This window comes from Sciurus vulgaris (genome assembly GCF_902686455.1).
Source record: "Sciurus vulgaris genome assembly, chromosome: X".
NCBI lineage: Eukaryota > Metazoa > Chordata > Mammalia > Rodentia > Sciuridae > Sciurus > Sciurus vulgaris.
The window spans coordinates 23,381,327-23,407,415 of record NC_136471.1 but is presented as its reverse complement, the minus strand read 5'-3'; the positions used below and the strand labels follow the sequence as shown (position 1 = coordinate 23,407,415).

Here is a 26,089-nt window from a genome sequence, read left to right as displayed (position 1 = left end):
TCATTAACATTCAGGGTTATTATTGACATGATTTGTATTCCCAGTCATTTGACTCATTTTTGTTTTTTTTGATATGATTTGTTTTCTCCTTTATTTGGCTATTCCTTTAGGCTAGTTCCTCCTGTTGCTGATTTGCATCGTTGTTTTTCATCTCTTCCTCATGGAATATTTTGCTGAGAATATTCTGTAATGCTGGCTTTTTGTAAATTCCTTTGGCTTTTGTTTATCATGGAAGGATCTTATTTCGTTGTCAATTCTGAAAATAAGTTTTGCTGGGTATAAGATTCTTGGTTGGCATCTGTTTTCTTTCAGGGCTTGGTCAATGTTGTTCCAGGCCCTTCTATCTTTTAGGTTCTGGATTGAAAAATCTGCTGATATTCTTATTGGTTTCCCCACTGAATGTAATTTGATCCTTTTCTCTCATGGCCTTTAAAATTCTCTTTATTTTGTATGTTAGGTATTTTCATAATAATGTGCCTTGGTGTGGGTCTGTTTTAATTTAGTATATTTGAAGTCCTATAAGCCTCTTGTACTTGGTTTTCCATTTCATTCTTCAGATTTGGGAAATTTTCTGATATTATTTCATTGAATAGATTGTTCATTCCTTTGGTTTGTTTCTCTGTGCCTTCCACAATCCCAATAATTCTTAAATTTGGCCTTTTCATGATATCCCATAATTCTTGTAGATTCTGTTCATGGTTTCTTACCATCTTCTCTGTTTGGTCAACTTTGTTTTCAAGATTAAATATTTTGTCTTCAATGTCTGACTTTCTGTCTTCCAGGTGTTTTATCCTATTGGTTATGCTTTGTATGGAGTTTTTAACTTGGTTTATTGTTTCCTTCATTTCAAGGATTTCTGTTTGTTTTGTTTTTTTTTTTCAGTATCTCTAACTCTTTATTGAAATGATCTCTTGCTTCCTGTATTTGCTCTTTTAACTGTTGATTGGTGCGATCATTTAATGCCTGCATTTGCTCTTTCATCTCCTGGTTTGCTTCCCTGATTGTTTTAATTATGTACATTCTGAACTCCCTTTCTGACATTTCTTCTGCTGTGCTGTCATTGGGTTTATTGATATAATATCTAGGTTTGTTTGGGACATTTTCTTCCCTTGTTTTCTCATATTGGTCAGATGTCAGTGGGACTCTGAGATATTGCAGATTTCCTCTACTGACTTATAGTGTCCCTGTAGATTTCCAGTGTATCACCTCCCAACCTTCAGTAGCCTGAAGTCTTGGAGTAACTTGGTAATGCAGTGCTTCCGAAGAAAGCTGCCCCTAGCCTGCTACTGGTTCCAGGGCTTGGAGCTGGTTCTGTGTGGAAAGGCTCTCACGGGGGGCCTGCTACGAGAAGCTGGCCCTGTGAGAGGAGCCCACTGCTGGAGTGAACAGGGCTGCCTGGAGAAGACTCTAGCTGCCCTGCCCTGCTCTGATAAGCTGCCCCTATCCGGGCCTGCCGCCTAGTCCGAGCTTCATCTGGTGGGGGATACTCACCCCATTGCTCTATTTCAGTCCGAGTCTCTCAATGCCTCCCCTTCTTGAATCCTGGGTTCTGGAGCGACTGGAGATGCAGTCACTCTCTAGTCCAACATCTTGGATCGCACTGTGGAAAGAGCCTGTGGCCGGCGGGGGCAGGGCCACCTGGAGAAGTCTCTGGCTGCCCTGTCCTGGTCCCAGAGGCTGCCTGCGGGTTGGAGCTCTCCGCTGGCTCGGGGACTTATGTCTGGCTCTGTGTAGAAAGGCTCTCACTGGGCAGTCTGCTCCAAGAAGCTAGCCTTGAAAGGCGCCTCCCGTCGGAGGGAGCCGGGCTGCTTGGGGATGTCCCTACTGCCCAGTCCTGGTCCCTGAAGCTGCCTGCAGGCTGGAGCTTGCCATGCTGGCTCCCGGACTTGGAGCTGGTTCTGTGCAGGAAGGCTCTCACTGGGGGGCCTGCTCTGAGAAGTTGGAGAAGCTGGCCGTGTGGGAGGAGCCCACCGCCGGAGTGCCCAGGGCTGCCTGGGGAAGACTCTAGCTGCCCTGCCCTGCTCTGATAAGCCGCTCCTATCCGGGCCTCCCGCCCAGGCCGAGCTTCACCAGGTGGGGGAGACTCACCCCATGGCTCTATTTTAGTCCGAGTCTCTCAATGCCTCCCCTTCTTGAATCCTGGGTTCTGGAGCGACTGGAGATGCAATCGCCTTCTAGTCTGCCTTCTTGGATCACCCCGTGGAAAGAGCCTCTAAACGAGTAAATTTTAATGTGTTCTAAAACCTAGGAGAAGTGACTGAGAGAAGCACTTAGTTGTATACTTCCTTTGATTGTGATGAATGATTTTATCTTCCCTTATCTTGTTCTTTTTTCTCCTCTCAGAAGCGGAAGAAACCCTTTTGATTGACATCGCTTCAAACAGTGAGTATCTTTATGAATGCAGTTGCTTTTCATTCAACAAATATTTACTTGAAGGCTCACTATATCTGAGATACCTTTTGGGGCACATCTTCTATTTTACCATATTATTCTGTAGTTTACATTTTCTTAAAGTAACAATATAAATTAGCAGTTGTCTTGCACAAACATTTAGGTTGAGCCTGAAGAAAAGCATGTGACTGATAAGAATCTTTACAAAAATTGAAAGCATGGTTTGCTTTTCTAATGCTGAACTTCTTTGCACTTTTTCTAATGCTGAACTTCTTTGCACTAGCAGTATTATTGCTGTCAGTTAAATCATTGCTGTGAAACCGATAATTGTAGGAAAGGCTAGTAAAATGTTTTTTAAAGCACTTAAGGTTTATGGGTGTTTTTTTGGTTATTTAAAATGCTGTTGTGTTTTAAGCTTCTCTCTTGCCCTCTTTATTTTTTATGTTAAACCATAGTGTTTTCATTTATCTGTTATATTATTTTAGGAGGTACAGAGTCCCTTAAATTGCTTGTCCAGGCATTCTTTTTATTTTTAAAAATAATTTGGTCTTTTATTTAAACCCCATTCCCTTTAGGTATCCCTTTATCAGAGGGAACATGGTCTTCCTTTCCACTGTTCTCTCCTTTTTATCTGTTTGAAGCAAATCATCATTGACTTTCTGTGCAAGCTGTTCTTTGTTTATCATCTAATTGTACTGTGTTATGGAGAGGAGAAAATGAGCACTTGACTGCTACTGTGACTGCTGTCTGGTTGCTATGGAAAAGAGTATCTGACCACATGAATCTAAATCAAATGGTTGTCTTATCTCTTGGTTGAACCCTTGGATGAGTGGGACTTGGCACTTAGCTTGGGGCTACAGGTTATGTGTAATTTTGTTTAAATGCAATCCTTGCCTTTGGCACTATTAATTTGTACTGAATGGTTTAGGTAGGCTTTTTCTAGTTTGGGTTTTATTATTCTTTCCTTTAATCATGGATTTTGGAAACCTTAAGGCCTGATCCTGTGACTCTAAGTAGACCTAGCTGCTGGCTTTTGTTACAGGCATCTAAGAAAACTCAGTATCTGTTTTGTTGTGTTAAGCAGTAGAAGATAAAAGTAAGACTAAAAAAAGGAAAATCAGAGCAAAGGCATTTCTTCTCGGACTGACATTGCTGTTGAAATAAGATATTAAAATATCCTGTTCTTGATATAGAAAGGTATTTGATCCAAAATTGAGATATGAAAATGAGCTGTGCCTTTTCTCTTATAAACACTGAATTTATGGTGCTGGTTTTGTTGTAAATTCTCCTACATAGAAATTACTCATGTGTTTCTGTGTAGAGTTCAAGTTACTGGATCAGAGCAGTAATATAGTTAAGTGACTACTTATAAATTCCTTTGTTATCTCTTCACATTTAGTAATGGGCTTCATACATAAACCCTTAGAGCATTCAATATATTACAGGAGGAGGACACTGGGTTTGTCAGATAGGCCTGATTTTAGTGTAAATATGTTTTTCCCCATTGTCAGGTTATTGGTATTAAACACTTTTTTCCATATTTTTTATTGGTGCAATATAATTATACTTAATGGTAAGATTTGTTATATGTTCATACTTGTACATATTAGAAACTTCACGTTTTTCTGATTATAGAGTTAATATAACTTCATTATGTATAATGTGTAAAGTCAGAAAAGTTTAAAGTATCAAATTAAATTTATTCTCCTGAAATCTAGAGATAATCATTGTAGTTAACATTTTTATTTATTTCCTTCTGTTCTTTTATTTATATATTTACATAATTGGAATCCTTACATATAGTTTTTGTTGTTATTTTTGTGAGGTTTTTTTTCATGGTGGGAACTGAACCCAGGGCCTTTTGCATGCTACACATGTGCTCTCCTACTAAGCTATACCCCTAGCACTTTACATATAGTTTTTATCCTACATTTTCATTGAATATTATATTGTGACATTTCCCATGTGATTTAAACTTATTTTAAAATATCATTTTAATGACCAATGTTTCACCATATATATATATATATATATGCCAAATTTTATTAGATTAACATCTTTATAAAATAAAGTTACTCTCAGGGAACATGGTACATCTCTCTATTTGGTCCTGTTTTATGTTTCTCAGTAAAATTTTATAATTTCTTCATACATATCACATTTTTAAGTTATAATTTTTATGGTGGATTTTGTCTACTGCTATTATGAATTGCATTTTTTTCTATTAACTTCCACTTGCTTATTATTAATATACAGAACATATCTGGCTACTTCACTGTTGTTTTACTGAGCATTTTTGCTTCAGTAACCAAAAGATCTGACAAGCACACTTATAGAGGAGGACAAGTTTATTTGATGCTCACTGTTTCAGAGGTCTCAGTCCATAGATGGCCAACTCCATTCCTCTGGGTCAGAGGTAAGGCAGAACATCATGGTAGAAGGTGTGACAGAGGAAGGTAGCTCAGGACATTACCAGGAAGGAGAGAGAGAGAGAGACAGACAGAGAGAGAGAGAGATCTCATCACATACAAGATATAAACCCCAAAGGCACACCCCATTTACCCACCTCCAGCTACAACCTACCTGCCTACAGTTACCACCCAGTTAATCCCTATCAGGGGATTAAGGCACTGATTAGGTTAATACTCATAATCCAATCATTTTGCCTCTAAGCTTTCTAAGCTTTCTTGCATTGTCCCACACATAAGTTTTTGGGGACACCTTATATCAAACCATACCAACTATATTTTTACTACTCTTTGCTGTTTATTTTTTCATTTTGGTAAATAGCCTTAATCATCTGTAAATAATAATTTAGTCTCCTTTCTATTAGCTGTAACTATGAGTTTTGGTTCATGTCTCACTACACCAGTGGAAATTTAAGGGCCAGTATTAAATACTATTTACATCCAAATTCCATGAGAATTGCTTCAGTGGTGCTACAGTTGAGGACATTTTTGCCTGTTGATTTGACAGGTTTTTTGTTTTTATTTTTACAAAGACCATATTAAAAAATTCCATTTATTTCAAGTTTGTGTGTTCTTTTATTTTTGGTTAGAGAAAATACTTTTATTATTGAATAGGCCTTAAAACAGAATGTGATTCACATCACAATTAGCTAAGAAACTACAAAGACAGAAAGAAATCTCACTCATTTATATATCCAAACAGACACAACCCATGACATACATATTTTCAAGGTAAACAACTAATTTTCAAAAAAGAGAACTTGACTACCAAATGTTGTCCACAGTTCACGATAATTTTACCGGTAATTGGGATAACCATCTGTGTTATCTAACTGACTTTATCCAGAGTAAAAATGAATTTCACATATTTTTATTAGAGGGACCAGTTTTGCGATTTGGAATGAAATGCCCACAAAAGTTAGACTCAAAGAGATGCCTCCAAAGTCCTTAAGAAAGTCATTCTTGTTCATATTGTGTGTTCTTTAAAAATCATGAGTGTATACTGAATTTTATTAAATGTGTTTTCTTTATTTATGGAGATGGTTATATTTTCCTTGTTTTTCTTTTCTTATAGTTTTCAGACCTATTAATGGACTATATTGTACTAATAATTGGGTTTTTTTTTTTTGTTTGTTTGCCATACTGGGGGTTGAACCCAGGGGACTGTACCACATTGCTACACCCCCAGACCTTTTTATTTTGAGAAAAGGTCTCACTAAATTGTCCAAGCCGGCCTTGAACTTGTTATCCTCCTGCTTCAACCTCCTGGGTAAGTGGGATTACAGGTGTGCACCACTTGCTTGACTACTACACTAATTATCAATATAACCCTTCCTAATTTATTATTTAACAAATATTTGTTAAGTACCTTCTGTTTGCCAGGCATGATTATAAGTGCTGCAGAATCATCAGAGCACAATATAGATAAGGTTGGTTCTCCTGCTTTGGTTCTTGCTTATGTGCTATTTGGTACTGGAGCCACATAGTTACCTATAATTCATTCCATAAAAGTATGAATACATTTTATGGCCAGGCACTGTGCTAGCTCTAGGGACATAGCAGAAAACAACAAAGCCTTGATAAATTATGGATTTTAATGCAGGAAACAGACTTTAAACTGATAAGGTACAGACATTTACATGATTGCTATTACAAAGAGGTATAAAGAGTTTATAAGAGGGGCTGGGGAGATAGCTCAGTCGGTAGAGTGCTTGCCTTGTAAGCACAAGGCCCTGGGTTCAATCCCCAGCACCCCCCCCCAAAAGAGTTTATAAGAGGGGTAATTAAATTAGGAGGGGTAGCCAGGGGAGGCCTCTTTGAAGAAGACATTTAGAGAGGGACCAATAACAGACAGGTGAATACAGGAGAGAAAAGAATATTCCAGGTTAACCAAGGTGGGAAGTAGTTTCACAGTTTCTTTGAAGTCAAAGATGACCAGGATGCCTGCACTTCAGTACCAAGACAAATCAGGCTAGAGTCAGATGCAGATGAATCTTATAAGCCATAGTGTTGAATCAGTATTTTTAGGTTTTAAAAATGAGAAGAAAGGAACTCGGGAGGCCAACCTCTGTAACTAAAATATTCACCAAGTCCCTGTTTCTAAATAAAATACAAAAAAGGGGTGGGGATGTGGTTCAGTGGTTAAACACCCCTGAGTTCAATTCCTGGTACCAAAAAAAAAAAAATGAGAAGTGAAGGAGTTTATGCTGAGGTGTTATAATTTGCATGGAAACAGAAAGACCAGCCAGTTGGGAAGCTTTTTCAGTAGTATAATACAGAAATATGGTGGTAATAGACATGGAGAGAAGTAGGGCTGATAGATGTATTTGGAGGTAAAATCAATAGAAATCGATTTGGGTACAGGGGTAACAGGAAGGGAAGTGTCAAGGATAAATTCCAGATTTCTGACATGAACCTGGTTGATGGTACCTACGATTTGCATAAACAGGTTGCAGAAGGAACAAGTTTTCCTTTGAGAAAGTGTTATGAATTCAGTTTTAGCTGTGTATAGTTGAGATACTTGACTGTAGATGATAAATTGGCAGCTAAATGTATGCAGCTGAAGCTCAAAAGAAAGGTTTGGACCACTAGCACATAGATAATATTCAAAACCATGAGATGGCTGGGCACCGTGGTGCATGCCTGTAATGCCAGTGGCTCAGGAAGCTGAGGCAGGAGGATTGCAAGTTCAAAGCCAGTCTCAGCAACTTAGTGAGGTCCTAAGAAACTCAGTAAGACCCTGTCTCTAAATAAAACATAGAAAAAGGACTGGTGATGTGACTCAGTGGTTAAGCTACCCTGGGTTTAATCCCTGGTCCCCACCACCCGCCAGAATGAGAGGACCGGGTATGTAGATCAGTGGTAGAATGCTTACCTAGCATGTGTGAAGCCCTGGTTCTATCCCCAGTACTGGATTTCCAAACAAAGGTGATCTTGGTAGGAAGAATTTTCTTTCTTGTGTTAGAATGGAAAGGAGTACAAAATACAGTTTTCTATGTGAGAGCTTCTTTTTTCTGAAGTTTGAGGTGAAGCAATCTGCTTAGAATGAGAGTGCATGAGAAGAGAGAATAAATGAGAAGGTGTGAAATAATTGTTCCAGGTAGCAGTAGGAGACTAGACTGTGGAAATACATTGCCTCCTATGATGGAGGGCCTCATTGAGGTTGGCGGTTAATTTATAATGATAGCATGTGTGTGTGTATACACATGTGTGTTTACTACCTCTGGTTGCTCAGTTATAAGAACAGAGAAGACAATTAGTTGGGTTTCTGAGGTTTGGAATTTGGCCAGGTGGTGCCTTGGGAGACCAGGGCTAAGGCAGTTGTGGGTTTTTGGAATGGAGTGTAATGATGGTACCTGTTTGAGAAAAAGGGAAGTGAAATCAGGAGGGAGTTGATGGATAATGATAAAGTGGAAGAATCAATGGACTGGAGGTTCCCAGGGGGTGAAGAACAATTACAGTGGGGATAATAAGTAAATTGGAAGGATTAAGAGGTCGGCATGGGTTATTTGTTGTGTTTTGCGGGGGAAGGGTACTGGGGATTGAATCCAAGTGAACCCAGGGATGCTTTTGCCACTGAGCTTCATCCTCAGTTCTTTTTATTTTATTTTTGTTATTTTGAGACAGGGTCTCACTGAGTTGCTTAAGTCCTCACAAAGTTGCTGAGACTGGCCTCAAACTTGCAATCCTCCCACCTCAGCCTCCCAAGTCTCTGGATTACAGGCATGTGCCACCATGCCCAGCTTCCATGGGATATTTGAATTAGAGATTTGTGAAATGGTGATGTTTCTGTGATGAAAAAATTTATGGTATAATGAGGGAGTCCCAGTAGGGACTGAGGGAGTGGCAGCTGAGGTGGAGTGGGAAGGCCATTGGATGAAGAAGTTGAAAGTGTTCACTGGGTTTTCTGTGGTAATTTTAAAGAGACCCAAAATAATGGCAGGAGTTTGAGAGAAGAGAAAGTCTTACGTGTTGGGTATTGAATTCTAGATTCCGATGTTTCTAAGAGGGTGCTGGATGGTCTTATAGAGGAGGAAAGGCAAGAAGATGATTCAATCCAATGGGTAAGCTTCAAAGGAGAAAGGGTTTTTCTAGAGGGAGGAGGAGATGGAATGGTCTGGAGGTGGTATTACAACAAATAAGGACACCAACTTTAAATTCCATCTAGTGTAAGCCAGGCAAGGTGTTGCATGCCTATAATCTATGTGTGTGTGTGTTTATGTATTCGTGTGTATTCCATCAGGTGTGAAAGAATATAAACAGCCTCCACTAAGAGGACTGCAGGGGAAGTGCCCCTCTTAGGAACCAGCCAGTTTGCAGTTGACTCTGATATTTCAATCTGGATATACAGCAAAATCACCTGGGGAGTGTTTTAAAAAACTGCCACTTCCTGGGATTTATACCCAGCAATTGTTTTAATTGTCCTGGGGTGAGGTCCAGGTGTCAATGTTTTCTAAAAGTGCCTCTGCTTATTGTAATGCATCCATGGTTGAGAACTACTGAGAGGTGCAGGGGATTGTTAGACGAAATGGAAGATGTAATAGGGTTTGCTGAACACAGAGGTCCTGAAGAGCTTTGGAAGGGAAGAGAGGAAAGCCTGGGTTATGGGATAATTTCTCCTCTTTTCCAAGCAACACGGTGAGAGAACATCCAATGTTATTTTATAAACAATTTCTGGCTATTAAGTAGGTCAGTTTCATACTTGCTAAAATACATCTTTCAAGAATTGTGAGAGAAAGAAAATGTGTATTCTTGTTCTAAATTTCTATCAGGTAGAAACTGCTCTTTTTTAACTACTCTGAATATAAAATTATCTGAGAAAGGGAGGACTTGGTATGCCCTGAAGGAGTTTGTCTCTGTATCTTCAAGGCTGCTCCTAATTGACACTCTATTCATCTTACTTCCTTTGTTTTCCTCCTTGCAGTGGCACCCTCATTAATTTTCTTATCTCTGCTCCATTTGGATACCTTCTTTCACATTTTTCTTCATTTTTACCTTTTTTTCTTCTTCTGAACAGTAATTTTATTTTCCTTTTTAAAACTCATTATATGAAGATAGAAACAACAAAAAATTTAGAGGACCAAAGAGAACCGAAGGTTCAGAAGTGAATTTCTACCACGAAAAAACTATGATTTTCATATTTCTTTGTAATTGACAAGTGTGGAAGAGTCCGGTTCAAGAGTTATTTATTAAATGCTTTTTGTCTATGAAGTCTGACATCACTGTCACCAGCAGAATGACCAACCAGCCTAGGACTGGTTTGCCTGGGATTTTTCTCAGTGTTGGTGTTGAAAATGTTGAGTTGTAGGATGTTCCTTAGTCCCAGACAATCCTGAGAAAGTTCCTCACCCTAGACCATGGAAAGTATTTAGTAACATATATATAGCCTGCCTCTTGCCCTTAAGGAGCTCATGGTTTCCAGGGGTGTGGAAAAGTAGCATACCTAGTCAACTTGTTAGAATAAGAATGTAACCAGTGTGGTAGCACCCACCTGTAATCTCAGCTGCTTAGGCAACTGAGGCAGGAGGATTGCGAGTTCAAAGCCAGCCTCAGCAACTTAGCAAGACCCTAAGCAACTCAGTGAGACCCTGTCTCTAAATAAAATATAAAAAGGGGCTGGGGATGTGGCTCAGTGGTTAAGCACCCCTGGGTTCAATCCCTGGTACCAAAAAAAAGAATGTAAACCAGTATATATATATATATTTTTTTTTTTCTAAATCACAATATCCAAACAGTTGACTTAATAACAATAGGGCATCAGAAAGAGGGAGATAAGATGTTATAACTGTAAAACATTACAGCCCAAGGTAAATTTGTGTCTAGTTAGCTATATTTGAACCAGAGCTCTCCTGGACAAAGATCATTATATTGCTTTTGCAAGTTCATGTAAAGCACACATTTTTCAGTTGGTGTAATGAGATGTAGATGTTTCTTTTCCAAATACTTTGGACCAATTGCACTATTTTTAATGAGTTCATAAATTTAATTTACCCTGAACCTATAAGCAACCATTCTATTTCCTTTATCCTCTTAATGCTTCAGATATTCTTACTGTATTATCTGAATTTGAAATGGTAGGAATTTCCAGCTCATGAGTAGGAGGAGAGTGATTGAGAAATTTATCTTTTCCTAGAATTTGGACGTTCCTGCATTGCCATCTGAGAGATAGATCAGGTTTAAGTACGTCTATCACTAGATCTGGCTGATGTTTTAACATAGTTCATCATCCCTGAGACTACTGTCTTCTTCCCTTAAGCTTCCGTCCTTGCTTCATCTCCCTCTACCACATCTCATCCCTTGTACATGTGCCTCCTGTGTTAGAGGTCTGGAATCTTTTGATCTGGATTTTCTGTTAACCTAAGTTGTGAATATTATCTCAATACAGCATTGTATCCTATAGCTGTATGTGTATGGATTTCAATTCTTTTTAGGTGGCTGCAAAATTCGGGTTCAGGGGGACTGGACCAGAGAGCGCCGCTTTGAAATCCCTGATGAGGAACACTGTTTGAAGTTTCTCTCAGAGGTCCTTGCTGCCCAGGAAGGTAACACAAAATTCAGTGCTTTACTTTCTATTATTTTAATGGGAATGAAATACTGACACATTGGTTCAGAGGCAGGTGGCCTTTAGCAAAGTGCCTCACCCTTGAGCCTTTATAGTTAATTTTTTTCTTCAGGAATGAACCCAGGAATAGGTTAGGGAACTAGTCTATTAAGCTATAAAGGTACTGAGTTAATTTCTAGAACCTTCAGTGTCATGGCATACAGTTTACCACACATTGCAATCTTCCTTCTGCCCCCAGATGACCCCAGAACTGCCCTTGTTTCCTTAGTCTCTTCTGTAACTTTCAGATATGGTGCTGGCCCCTGCATTTGAGGAGTGTTGAGTGAATGACTTTATATTTATGATAAATTCCATTCAGAACCAGGCTCCCCAGTTTCTGACAATGACCCTTATCTTTCCAGCTCAGTCACAGCTTCTTGCTCCAGAGCAAAAAGACTCATCTAGCTGGTTCCAGAAATTAGACACTAAGGACAAACCTTCTGTGTTTTCAGGTACTGAAAGGATTCTTTTATCCCTGGTTGCTGTGATCATTTCAGATCATTTAGATTTTATTAGGCCAGATGTGGATTAAAGCCAATGTCAGACACAGTCTCTTGTGAAGTGGCTTTATTGAGTCCACAGCCACTGACTAATATTCACTCCTAATCCTATATGTCATATAATAGCTCTTTAGAAACCAGCTTAGCATAGTGGAAACAAGAATAGACTCCAGAGCCAGACAGCCTGAGTTTAAACTCTAAGTCTGAGACTTACTAGTTATAGGATCGTGGTCAAATTATTCAACAACTCTGAGCTTCCATTTCCTTTTCTATAACATGGGAAAATTCTTGACAGTGCCTACTTTGTGAGGTTTTTGTGATGATTAAGGGAGAAAATAATATCCCTTACTGTCAAACAGGTATTGTGCTAACTCTTCAATAAATGTTAGCTGTTATTATGCAGGTTCCAAATTAATGTAAATGTCTGTTCTAGTTAGTGTGTTAGTGCTTCAGGGTTGATGTACTTCTTCCCCCAATCTAAGTAGTTATGACCCTTTTGTTATCTTTCTGTTTAGTAATACTGCTGATCAAATCAAAGCTCTGTCTACCCTGGCTATATATTAACTTTCTTCCCCAATTTGACTTTGGGTTCTATGTCCTTCAGGGCTTCTTGGATTTGAGGATAATTTTTCATCTATGAATTTGGACAAGAAAATAAATTCACAAAATCAGCCTACGGGGATTCATCGGGAACCCCCACCTCCACCCACTTCCTTGAATAGAATGTAAGTCCTACATTGAAGCATTTCCCCAGTAGGAGACTTACATTTTAGGTAATTTTACTTTGAATTCTTCATTTATTTGCTAGGCTTCCACGTGAAAAAGAAGTTTCTAACAAGGAACAGCCCAAAGTGACCAACACCATGAGGAAGCTCTTTGTACCAAATACCCAGTCTGGCCAGCGAGAGGGTCTCATCAAACATATCCTGGCAAAACGAGAAAAAGAATATGTCAACATTCATACTTTCAAGTTAGTCTCTTTTCTACTTACTTAGTCTAAAATTTTAGGTATAACAGACAATAATAGCCTTTTGATAATCAAGGTATTACTTAATTAAGAATCAAGCATGAAAAAAGGGAATCGTCATTTGATTTGAGTCCCTGCCTCTATGCTGGTCAATAGCATGCATATCCAAAATAATGTAGATGCTTCAATTTTCCTTGGTTTTTCTACCTGTTAATAATGTCATGTCTACTAATGTTTCTATCCACTCTTAGGGAACCAAATCAAGCTCACATGTACTAGATAATTGTCCCCTAGCACTTTTCATACCCAAGTATGTTTATCTATCTGGGCTTCTGAATTTTTTTCCAACCAATATTGGAAAATTAAAGTTCACCATTACCATTTAACTTACTTTGGTAAATTAAAGAAAGTTACACCAAGTCCTCTTGATTGAAAGGTCTGTCATGGGATTCTTTCCCCTGTATTATTTTTCATTGTACCTTTACCTCATTGATATCCTCTTCTCTGGACCTGGTATGTGTGGTGCAGGGCGTGTATCCCCAGTGTGAAGCAACAATACCACTCTTTGTTATTTATGAAGAGAATATATCCTTTTAGTCCAAGACTCCAGTTCCATCTGCTGTCCCATTATGTCTTATTTATTCTAATTCAATCATAACTATATCCCTATGAAAACTTTCAGTCTCTCATGTTCCACATGATGCTTTATATTTGTATGTAAACACTTAAGACAGCCAGGAGTTTTCCCTTCTGCTTTCCCTCTTAATACTATATCTGCCTCATCAGAATTTCCTACGCAGATGTCCGTGTAATCCTTTGGGAAGTGAGTTTTTGGATGCAACTACAGTTCCTTATGGAGCAGTTATCCATATTAGACTCACTTGCCACATGAAGATACCCCTTTCCCATCCATAAGCTTTCCATTCAAGTAAGAATTTGGATGGGTTTAACTGAAAGAAAATGTGGTAGAGCAATTAACTTTGTGTTTTTAAAATAGAGACTTGGCTCCTTTCTGTAGGTTCCTTCAGTGTAAAATTTAGGGAAAATAAGTTTACTGCCTTCGTACTCTACATGCAAGAGATTTTTCTTGTGTGTGTGGAAAAACACTTTGAGAAATTATGTTGGCTTATTGTGAATATACCCTTGTATAGAAATGACAAGAGAGGATGTCTGTTTGTTCATACTTGACCTTTGTTTTCAAATTATTTTTGGTGTAATGTAATAGATTTTTTGTTGGAACTTGGAATGTGAATGGCCAGTCTCCGGATAGCACGTTAGAACCCTGGCTGAACTGTGATCCAAATCCTCCTGATATCTACTGCATTGGGTAAAGAACACTTCTAGAACTCCCTTTTGGCAATGTTTGGTGTTAGTTTACGTGATGATTTACCTTCTTTTAAAAAAATATTTTGTAAAACCCTACTGTGACTATGTATATGAAAGTTAACTTGTGGGTCAAATTTGTGAGATCAGAATGGAACAGATACCTAACATGGTGTAAAGAAGAACCTATAGAAAACTATATTCTAGATAGAAAATGAGACTTGAGGCCAGTTTAAAAAAATTTTTTTTTGTAGTTATAGATGGGCAGAATGCCTTTATTTTATTTGTTTATTTTATGTGGTGCTAAGGATCACACCCAGTGCCTCACACGTGCTAGCAAGCACTCTGCCACTGAGCTATAGCCCCAGCCTCTTGAGGTCAATTTTAATAATGACTCTAGCTGGGTTGTAAGAGCAAAGCACTACCATTATCCCTTTAGGGAGGTTTTGTTTGTTGCATACCCTATTAATGCAATAGTGGGGATTCATTCTTTAGGGGGAAAAAAGCAACTTATTTACTTAAGTTACTGATAACCTTACTTATTTAACTTACCGTAACCTAGGTCAACAGAGCAGTTCTATGAAATTTCTCTCTTCCGTTCTTTTTTGGTGCAATGTTTCTCAGCAAGGAGACAGGACAGGAGGTAGTCAGAGATAATTATGGGAAAGGTACAGATCTCACTTCTTCTTTCTCTCAGATTCCAAGAACTGGATTTGAGCACAGAGGCCTTTTTCTACTTTGAATCTGTGAAGGAACAAGAATGGTCCATGGCTGTGGAGAGGGGTTTGCATTCCAAAGCCAAGTATAAGAAAGTAAGCTGCATTTAATAATCTTTTTAGTATATGACTAAATAGAACTCGCTGAGAGTTATTCCATTATCTGTAACTTGTTCCAAAAGAATGGTTTAATAGAATTCTTTCCTATATGTGATACTGGGATAGGGAAGACTAATCCTTCATACTTACTTCCTAAGAAAAAGAGTTCTCTAAGATTTCTGACCCAATATTTTTATTGCTTAGGTAGGTTTTAGGAGAGAACAGTTTTATTTTTCTCATATCGATAATTCAGTACAGTTACACGTAAGGTAATTGATTTGTGCTATGAAAGTTGAAGAGTGATATTGTTCACTGACATGGTCAGACTTAGATGCTTTATAGAAAAATAATGTGAAGCACGTAGTTGCAAAGACTATACTTTGGAATCAGAACAAAAATAGAAGTGTTGTGGAATTTAAACAAGTTCTAAATGTGGTTGCAGGTCAAGAGTAGAGTTGACTTAAACAAGGTGGTCTAATTTGTTGGTCTTTAAAAGAACTTTGTTAGAGGCATTTAGCTACCAGAAGTATTATTTTAATTACGGGGCTACCATCCTAAGCTCTTTAAAAGGAGTAATCTGAGTAATTTACCTCTATATCTTTTAACAGTTTATATAGGTAACATAACTCCTAAAGATATTGTTCTTCTCATATAGGTTTTGTTGAGTACATACCTCAAGGTCTTAGTGGCAGAACAATTTCTTAGCCTGTGCAAGGCCCCAGATTCCATCCCCAGCACCACCAAAAACAAATAAACAAACATCTTAGACACATTTATAGCTCTTATTCACAGGTTAATAATAAAGTAAAAAGAATTGCTGTTTATAGATTTAAATTTCTTAGAAAATTAGAAATCAGAAACTAGGAAGGAAAAGTGGAAAAAAGAAACTGGGATAGCAGCCTTGTCTTTGTTTTTTAACTTTTAATGGACTCTTGGTAGGCTAAACAGAGATTGAACAAATAAATCTAGAGTTTAGTGTACTTGTTGTTATTCAAGATTTTTTTGTGTGTTTTGGTGGGGGCGTAGTACTAGCTGAACCAAGGAATACTCTACCACAGAGCTATATCCCCAGTCCTTTTTATTGTATTATTTTGAGATGGTCTTCCTAAGTTGTCAAGGTGGGCTTTGAACTTGCCATCTTCCTGCCTCTGCCACCAATTCTCTAGGATCGCAGGTGTATACCACTGCTCCAGCTAAAGCTTTTAACTCTTATTGGTTATCCAGATTAGAGGTTCTCCAGAGAATTTTGGTTTCTACTTTATGGGATCCAGTGAGAAATTAGAGAATTTGGATTCAGATTTAGGGATCAGTATATCTTTTTGGTGAAAAAAATAATTCTGTAAAGTTAAATTTGCAGTAAAAAGTGGTATTAACACAAACCCTTTATAATTCCCGGCATTCATAGGTTCAATTAGTCCGCCTGGTTGGGATGATGCTCCTTATATTTGCCAGAAAGGATCAGTGTCGGTATATCCGTGATGTTGCTACAGAAACAGTTGGAACTGGGATCATGGGGAAAATGGTGAGTTACTTTGGAAATGAACTTGACTATTTTTATGTCCATGAGAAATTGAATTTCTAGTTTTGTGTACTAACTGAATAATTACTTTTGCTAACAGGGAAACAAAGGTGGGGTAGCTGTGAGATTTGTGTTTCACAACACTACTTTCTGCATTGTTAATTCTCACCTGGCTGCCCATGTGGAAGACTTTGAGAGAAGGAATCAAGATTATAAGGACATCTGTGCAAGAATGAGTTTTGTGGTCCCCAATCAGACTCTCCCGCAACTGAACATTATGAAACATGAGTGAGTGGCATATCTCCCGTAGCCTTTGAATAGTAGGCATAAGAAGAGATTAAATGTGGTGAGAAATTACAGAGCTGTGAAGACTGAGGGATTTCCATTTAAGGACTGGGGTCACAAAGAACAGAGGGGTTTTTTTTTTGGTTTTGTTTTGTTTTGTTTTTTAGGAAGAGCAGACTCATTGAGATAGAGGAATTGGATTTGACATTAGAAGAAAGGTTAGTGGTATTAGTGGAGCATCTAGAATAATGCTGAAGGGATCTGTTGATTAGAGTCAACTTTTGTTTTTTATTCTTTTTATTAAATAGACGTGTTCATTGTAAATGTAATAAAGATAATATTATCAGTAACAATCCCTCATTTCTCATCCTTTACTCTCCCCAGCCATCCCCAATCTCCAAAGGAAACATCCTTAACAGTTGGGTGTGTATCCATCTACATCTGCCGTTGTCCATTATGATAGCCAGTAGCCATATGTGGCTATTGCGCACTTGAAAATGGCTATCCGAGATTGAGATGTGCTGTAAGCATGAACTATACACTGGATTTTGAAGACTTAGTAGGGAAAAATGTAGACTATCTCAAAAATTTAAATATTAATTACATGTTGAAATAAAAAATTGGATATATTGGGTTAAGTGAATATTGTTTTTTCATTTGTTTTACTTTTTAAATGTAGCTACTAGAAAATTTAAAATTGTATCGTGACATGCATTATAATTAATTCCATTCAACAGTGCTATTCTAAACTTCGTACATATACAAACACACACATGCTTATTGTATGTGACCATATCGTCCTGTTTATTATGGATTTCTTTCCAAGCCAGTATATGCAAATCTGCATTATTATTTTTAGTGGTTGTGGTTATTAACAATAGGAGTAGCAGAAAGAGGCCAGTGAATAGTGGGACTTAATAGGTATAGAAGTAGAAATTCTTCGAGGAATAGATGGATCGATGGTGGAAAATTATTAATTAATTAATACTGGTAATTATAATTCTAAAAGTGTGATTTAGAATAAGTAGTTTGAGATGGGATATTTTAGGGAATTAGAATCAGTAGAGAGTAGGATAATTGAGGAAAGAGTAGGGAAGGGTTGTGGTATTGGAACATTTCCATATTGTTTCAACAGTTAGGATCATATAGAATTCTGTTTCAAAGTGATAAAGTCAAGGTCTTGAAATTTATGCTCATGAAGTTGCCACACAATTAGATATACTTATTTCCCCATTATTAAAAAATTTTCATGTTGCGTTTGAAATTGGTAACATTACTCATTGGAAACTTGATAGCTCACAAGAGAATCCATTTGAGATGGTAATTTTAGGGTCTCCCTCTCAGCACATCTCAAGTCTTGACACTGCGATTAGGAGCTGAATATTCCATGGGATTCCAGTCTCCTCAGCTGGAACTTGGCCTGCAGATATTGGGCAGGGGTAGACAGGTCGGCTATACTGGAGAGCCCTGGACCTAATTTTTCTAGTTGGTCACTCAGACAGCTGTCCTTCTGACCATGCAGAACTTAGCAGAGAGTCTGCAGAATCTCAGAGTTCTGAGAGTCAGAAAATGTTCAGCTCTCTTCCCCTAAATACCTGGCAAGCAACCAGGCAAAATTTTGAAGCTTGTCCAGCAAATAAACTCTATGCTCTCAGTCCATTAACTCCTTGGCTACTGAATCCTACACATATACTGTATTTCCCAGTTTTGTTCTTCATATGCAGAGTGCCTGTTTTTCCATCTATTTTATAATCCTCCTCTCTTCTCTCTCTCTCTCTCTCTCTCTCTCTCTCTCTCTCTCTCTCTCTCTCTCTCTCTCATGTTGATAGTGCTTGCCCCCAAAGGGTTAATGACAGTTTTAAACCTTTATAATGATAAATGAATCCTTATAATAATCTACCCATTTTCTTTTCTCCGTTCTTCTCTGATTTTTTATGCTAATTCTGCTACTTCTGTTCATATATTTCTTGGTCCTCAGTGTTGTAATTTGGTTGGGAGATTTGAACTACAGACTTTGCATGCCTGATGCCAGTGAAGTGAAAAGTCTTATTAGTAAGAATGACCTTCAGAGACTCTTGAAATTCGATCAGGTAAGTAAGTTTCCATGGCCAAGATTATGTGGAGTATGAGATAGACACATGGCAGGCATGTGTTACTCTAGGAAGAGATAGAAAAGTCATATTGTCTTGCAAAAAGTGTGACTAGTGATGAATTGAGTGCATACAGTATTTGTAGTGCTTTGATTAAGTGGATGGGCAGAGGGGAAATAACGTTGGTGGTGAAAAGTAAACATAACATTAGCAAGCAGAGATTTGTATAAATGAGCTGGAGAATGGGTGGGGTTAATTGGAGAACACTTCCTGGAGGAAGTGGGCCTTCAACTCTGTTGATGTGGTTTGGCAGATGGAACAGGGAAAACTGTTCTATGATTACTTGGCAGGCTGAGCAGTGTAGCTTGGAGGTTATTTAATAAAAAGGGAGGTCCCATGAGGGAGATTGGGAAGCACCAAAAGGAGATTTGTTTGGGAAGAATAGCATAAGCTATAATCTAATTGGAACTGATTGGTAAGTTGGGACTTAGCTAATATATAGCTATTCATGTTAAAACCTGTGGAAAAAGCACTGGCTCTGTGACATTCAGATAAAACCTGATATTCAGGAACCCAGTTCCCATATATGTGAGACAGGAAGTATATTTGCCCCTAGACCCTGCATGTGACTTAAATTTTTACTTCAGTATATAAATACTGACCATTACCAATTAGTGCATTTTTATGGTGGAGTTCAGTTTATTCCATAAAACACATTTAGGTTCTGGTAAAATAATTCTAGTTAGAGTCAGTGTGAAGTAGAAAGAATGAATACATTTTCCTTTGTCTTGAAATTTTCCCTTTTGGAAAATATAATTCACCCAAGGGAAGGATGATTGGTTGCCTAAACATCTTTGAAGAGTTAAATCCTTTCCAAGATTGGTTTTTATTGATTCATCCAAATGAATTATACAGAATGGTGGGTTTCATTGTGGGATATTTGCACATACATAAAAACACAATTTGATCAAGCTTTTTAATTTTTTGATTAACATACATTTATTGTATGTATTAATACTGTTCAATGTGATATATCAGCACATGCATGCAGCATGTATTAGTCAAATCTGGTTTCCTTTTATCTACCTTCCCCTCCACCCTTCCCAGCCTTTCTATATTCTTTATTGAGGTTGCCTTTTTTAGCTTCCGTATATGAGAGACAACATGCAGTATTTGTCTGTGTCTGGCTTACTTCCTTTAACAACATAATAATCTTTAGTTCCATCCAGTCTATTGCAAATGATTAGGATTTATTTCATTCTTCATTATGACTGAGTAATACTCCATTGTGCATATATACCACATTGTCTTTATTCATTCATCCATGTTGGGCACCTAGGTTGATTTTGTATCTGGTATTGAGAACAGTGCTGCAATAAACATGGGTATGCAAGTATCACTTTGATATATTGATATTATTTCCTTTGAATAGATACACAGAATAGCATGGGACTAGCACAAAAATGAATGCTTCTGATTGAGGAAAGTAATGTTTTGACTTAATTCATATGTCTTTAAATCCTTATGGAGAGCCTTTTTGGCCTTTAGACATGGCCAAAATTCAAATGTTTTACAGTAGAATGGTTTTTGTAGGGAACTTTTGTTTTGATGGTGCAGGTACCAGGGATTGAACTCAGGGGCACCTGACCACTGAGCCACACCCCCAGCCCTATTTTGTATTTTATTTAGAGACAGGGTCTCACTGAGTTGCTTAGTGCCTCACTGTTGCTGAGGTGGCTTTGAACTTACAATCCTTCTGTCTCAGCCTTCTGAGCAGCTAGGATTATAGGCATGTGCCACTGTGCCTGACTGTAGGGAACCTTTCTTGATCGTTTGCCTTTGTATTGAGTTTGACTGGCTAATTTCTTGGCATTTCTTCCTCTTTCCTGCCTCCAAAAGGAGTACAGTTGGAGTAAATTCTGAATCTTTTGTAACTCTGGTAAAACAATTGAGCAAGGATAACTTTCAAAACAAATTGTAACTATTCCTGAAATCAGTTTTTGGAATTATCCATTCAACAATTGTTTGTACTTAATTATAATTTTGCTGGATCATTTCTGCCCAGCTTCAAGGAACTTATTATTCAAATTTCATGTTTCCATTTTACCCCTAGCATTATTAGTACTAAAAAATTAGTGATGTGCAAATAATGAGCATCCCGTATGATGGTGAATTTAGATGCTGTGGGAATACCAAGATTTTATTCATAAGATACAGAAATTTTAATTATGTATTCCCCCACAGTTATAAAAGGTGTAGAATTAGGTACTTAGGAAGGGAAGCAGTGGCCAGGCATGGTGGTGCATGCCTGTAATCCCAGCTGCTGGGGTGTGAGTCTGAGGCAGGAGGATCATAAGTTTGAGGCCAACCTCAGCAACTTAGTGAGACCCTGTCTCAAAATAGGAGAGAGGAGGCACGGGAAAGGGGAGGAAATGTGGAATAAATTTGACAAAAATTACGCTGTGTACATGTATAAATATACCATGGTGAATTCCACCTTTATATATATCTATAAAGCACCAATTAAAAATAATTGAGTGGAAGGTAGAGAGTAGAGAAAGAGGAAATGGGAGAGAGGAGGAGAGGGAAAGTTGGGGAACCCGGAACTGTAATGCAATAAATTAAATTCCATGCATGTATGATTATGTCAAAATGAACCCAACTATTATGTACATCTTTAATACACTAATAAAAGGGGGGAAAGTGTTGGGGTTGTAGCTGAGTGGTATAACTACCCTGGGTTCAATTCCTAGTACCACGAATAAAAAAAGAAAAAAGAAATGGGTGCAGTGACTAATCAACCTGATTATCACTTATGTTAAGAGAGTATTATGCTTAGGGGCTGGGGTTCTGGCTCAGTGTTAAAGTGCTTGCCTGGAACGTATAAGGCACTGGGTTCAATCCTCAGCACCACATAAAAATAAGTAAAATAAAGGGATTGTGTCCATCTACAACTAAAAAATACTTTTTAAAAAAGAGGGTATTATGCTTATGTGATCTTATTCCTATCTGTAGCTAAATATCCAGCGCACACAGAAAAAAGCTTTTATCGACTTCAATGAAGGGGAAATCAAGTTTATCCCCACTTACAAGTATGACTCGAAAACAGACCGATGGGATTCCAGGTAAAGTAATAAGAACCTTCTCACAGAATAAGTTAAGTCTTAATGTTATATTTCTCCCTCCTCTGTTAGTAAGAGACTAGGAATTTTTTTAGTCCATACCATAAGAAGAGATAATAACCTAATGGCTCAATGCTGTTATCAGAAAGTTTTTAATTGTGTACTCAATGGTGATCTTATCTTAGGAAATTGTTACATATTTGTCAGGGCTGGTGAAGTTTTATGGGCTGCCTATAGTAAATATTTTTATCACCTCAACATACTTGCTTAAGTTTTTGACTTCTGATCTTGCCCCTGTTTCTCACCTATTGCCCTCTTCTGGCCCTTTGTTCCCAAAGTGCTTCTTAGCTGTTTAACTCAGGATACCAGAAGGTAAAAACATAGGGCCATGAAGGGTTGTTCTAGCACAGTAGTTCTTAATCCTGAGAACACATTAGAATCACTTAGAGATATTTTTTAAATACTCATGCCTGGACCCCATGTCTGCCACTATTGGAGAAGACTAAGAATCATCTAGGAGACCCTTTGATTTCCTAATCACTCCAGTGAAGTGCTTCTGTCAGTAAGTTCTTGGTAATTATTTGTCTTCTCCCTACTGTTTCTTTGTTTCTTACAGTTTACTAGCTGGCTGAACACAGAAGCTTGAAAGAGAAAGCATCCCTGAGCATACTCAGCTGCTTCTTTCTCTGAGGGCCCTGGGGCAGCATGGGGTGGGAGGAGTCTGTATTCCTATGTTCCAGTGGAACCAGTCAGCAAAAGAAAAGTGACACTAATAGATGATGTATACTTTACCTTGTTTCTTCTACACCTCACTTGAGATCCAGCTGTAGAGCTTCTGATAAGAAATATTCATGTCATCTTCTAGATCAGGCATATAAGGTATTGCTTATTTGAATAGAATGATAAATAGATTTCTCCATATCCTTAGTAGTTCATGGATTGTTACATGCTCATACTTACATGCTTCGATGTTAGTTCATCTCTTTCAGAAGAAGCTGTGTTTGTCCATAAAAGTCTAGGTTTAAAGGAGAAATCTCTTATTGGGTCTCTCCAGAGATTAAGCCTAGGTTAGTAATACAGGATTGGATTTGTTTTTAAAAAATTATTTTTAGACCTTTATCTTATTTATTTATCTTTATGTGGTGCTGAGGATCGAACCCAGGGTCTCACATGTGCTAGGCAAGTGCTCTACCACTGAGTTACAACCCCAGCTGAGGACTGGATTTTTAAACCTGATTAGTTATCTGTCTGTTGTGACATGTCATTGCAGTTCATAGAGCAAAGAAAGAGGAAGTATTCAGAGTAGATAGAATCCTGAACTTCTGGGGATATTTTAAGAAAATTGTTGAAGATGTAAACCTAATCTTAGGAGAACCATTTATTCATTCATTAGATAACTGTTCATTGAGCACCCTCTTTACACCAGATACTATACTTATGTGCCAGGAGTTCCATGGCAGACAAGCAGAAACAGTCTCTTAACAGAGCTTGTGTTGGAGTCAGGAAGATGATAGGGGTCCTTTGGGAAGGAGTACATGGCTCTTTAGGAGCATATAACAAAAGGGCCTAATCCAGATCTTAAACTGGTGTGGTAGGGTAATATGTTCATCTGCGGTTTGTTCTCGCTATACCTCATTTTTTTTTTTTTTTAATTTACAGTGGAAAATGTCGAGTTCCAGCCTGGTGTGACCGAATTCTTTGGAGAGGAACAAATGTTAATCAGCTTCATTATCGGAGTCACATGGAACTGAAAACCAGTGACCACAAGCCTGTTAGCGCCCTCTTCCATATTGGGGTGAACACTTGTTTGTTCATTCATTTGTGTGTTAAATATTTCTAGAGTATTATTTAGACTGTGAGCTATATATGTTCCATAACCAAATAATCATTTGCAGGGTTGAAAAGTTAGTGCCCTCAGTCCTCCCATTTGCTGTCCTTATAGTTCTTCACGTGCCAGACCTTTTCGTGATACAGAATTTTCTCATGGTACCTAATGATTGGGTGGTAACATGAGCCTCCTAAAGTCAGTAGCATAAAGAAGAGTTGGAAGCTTAGGTATTAAAGGATGAATGGCTTTTCATCAGATAGTAAGGAAGGGAAGCATCAGGAGAGAGATTTGTGGTGGTAGGGGTTGACAGCAGGAGCAAAGGCACAGACTGATCAGAATGTGACCAAATCTACATATTACTTTTCCCATTGTATATTTCAGCTGTGCGTTATTAATATGCAGATTTCATATTATAATCTTGCTGGTTTAATTTGTTATATCTAGTATGTTTACAGTATTTCTTGCAGATTTTCCACACTTGTGGATGTGTAATCTATCAAAGCATCTAGTGCAGGACTTGGTAGGATGGACTTTATGGTAGCCTGCTTGAATATGCATCCCAGCTCAGCCACTTTCTAATTGTGTGGCAATAGAATAATATCCTAGTGTCTCAGTCTCCTCCTCTATAAAAGGTGGATAATAATGGTACCTACTCATGAAGGTTAATGAATTCAGACCTGTAAAGAGTGTAATAGGGCATATTTCTTTCCTTTGTGTTTATATTGATTTTTTTTATTTCTGAGATAGCTATCACCAGCATTGCTTATCCCACGCCTCTTTTAAAGAAGAATGACTTTAGAACTTTTCCAGGCTAGGGATATAGCTCAGTTGGTAGAGTGCTTGTCTCACAAGCACAAGGCCCTGGGTTCAATCCCTAGCACTGCAAAAAAAAAAAAAAAAAAAAAAAAAAGAACTTTTCCTCGAGGAGCAAAATTAATTCTTGTTCTTTGAATATATTTTAAATTTTATCAGAACAGTCATCATTTTATTTTTTGCCCATTTGAAAATTAAGAGATTTTTTGTTTTTGTTTTGCTTTCATTAGTGCACTATAGTTATATAGAGTAATTGGGTTCATTTTGACAAAATCATACATGCATGGACTTTAATTTACTCCATATCAGTCTCTGGTGTCTCCTTGCTTCCCCTCTCCTCTTCCCTCCCACTCTTCCCTTCCTCTACTTTAGTGGTCTTACTTTCACTTATTTATTTGACTGCTTTTAATTGACACTTTATAGATATACATAAAGGTGGAATTCACTGTCTTATATGTACACATAGCATAATTTTGTTAAGTATATTCAGCGTTTCCTCCCTTTTCCTCTCCCTTGTTCCTCCCTCCTCCTCCTTCTACTCCAGTGATCTAATCCCCCACCCCTTTTTTCTTTCTTTGCTCTAGCTTCTTCATATGAGAGAAAACATTGGACCCTTGATTTTCTGAGTCTGGCTTATTTTACTTCTATCTACTTACCAGCAAATGCCATAATTTCATTCTTTTTTACTTATTGGTACTGGGGATTGAACCCAGGTGTACTTTGCCACTGAGCTACATTCCCAGCCCCTTTCAATTTTTATTTTTAGACAGGGTCTCACTAAGTTGCTTAAAGCCTTGCTAAATTACTGAGGTTGACCTCAAACTTGTGATCCTGCTGCCTCAAGTCTCCTGAACCACTGGGATTACAGGCATGCACCACCACACCTGGCTATAATTTCATTCTTTATGGCTGAGTGAAACTTCATTGTGTATATATACCACATTTTCTTAAACCATTCATCCATTGATAGGCAATAATGCTGGTTCTATAATTTGGCTATTGTGAATTGTACTGCTGTAAACACCTAGGTGATTGTATCACTACAGTATGCTGATTTTTTTTTCCTTTGGGATAAATACCAAGGAGTGGAATAGCTGGGTTTCATGTGTGGTTCCACTCCTAGTTTTTTTTTTTTTTGAGGAAACTTCATACTGCTTTCCAGAGTGGTTGTGCTAATTTGCAGTCCTATCAACAGTGTATGAATGTACTTTTCCCCCAACATCCTCACCAGCATTTATTATTATTTGTATCCTTGATAACTGTCATTTTGACTAGATTGAGATGAAATCTTAATGCAGTTTTAATTTATGTATCCCTGGTTGACATGTTTGTTTGTTTGTTTGTTTTTGCGGTGCTGGGAATCAAAG

General features: G+C 37.9%; 1 protein-coding gene across 3 annotated transcripts in view; it reads left to right on the top strand.

Annotated features, from left to right (window-relative positions):
• OCRL (OCRL inositol polyphosphate-5-phosphatase) overlaps nt 1-26,089 on the top strand; it is a 65,285-nt gene that overhangs the window by 15,223 nt on the left and 23,973 nt on the right. For all 3 annotated transcript variants that reach the window (XM_079123359.1, XM_079123360.1, XM_079123358.1), the window contains exons 4-15: nt 2,344-2,382; nt 11,291-11,401; nt 11,823-11,912; nt 12,565-12,685; nt 12,769-12,930; nt 14,153-14,254; nt 14,948-15,062; nt 16,471-16,587; nt 16,685-16,872; nt 18,848-18,959; nt 21,975-22,084; nt 23,741-23,876. In XM_079123359.1, the coding sequence (XP_078979485.1) occupies nt 2,344-2,382; nt 11,291-11,401; nt 11,823-11,912; nt 12,565-12,685; nt 12,769-12,930; nt 14,153-14,254; nt 14,948-15,062; nt 16,471-16,587; nt 16,685-16,872; nt 18,848-18,959; nt 21,975-22,084; nt 23,741-23,876 (1,403 nt within the window). The remainder of the gene's footprint in view (nt 1-2,343; nt 2,383-11,290; nt 11,402-11,822; nt 11,913-12,564; nt 12,686-12,768; nt 12,931-14,152; nt 14,255-14,947; nt 15,063-16,470; nt 16,588-16,684; nt 16,873-18,847; nt 18,960-21,974; nt 22,085-23,740; nt 23,877-26,089) is intronic.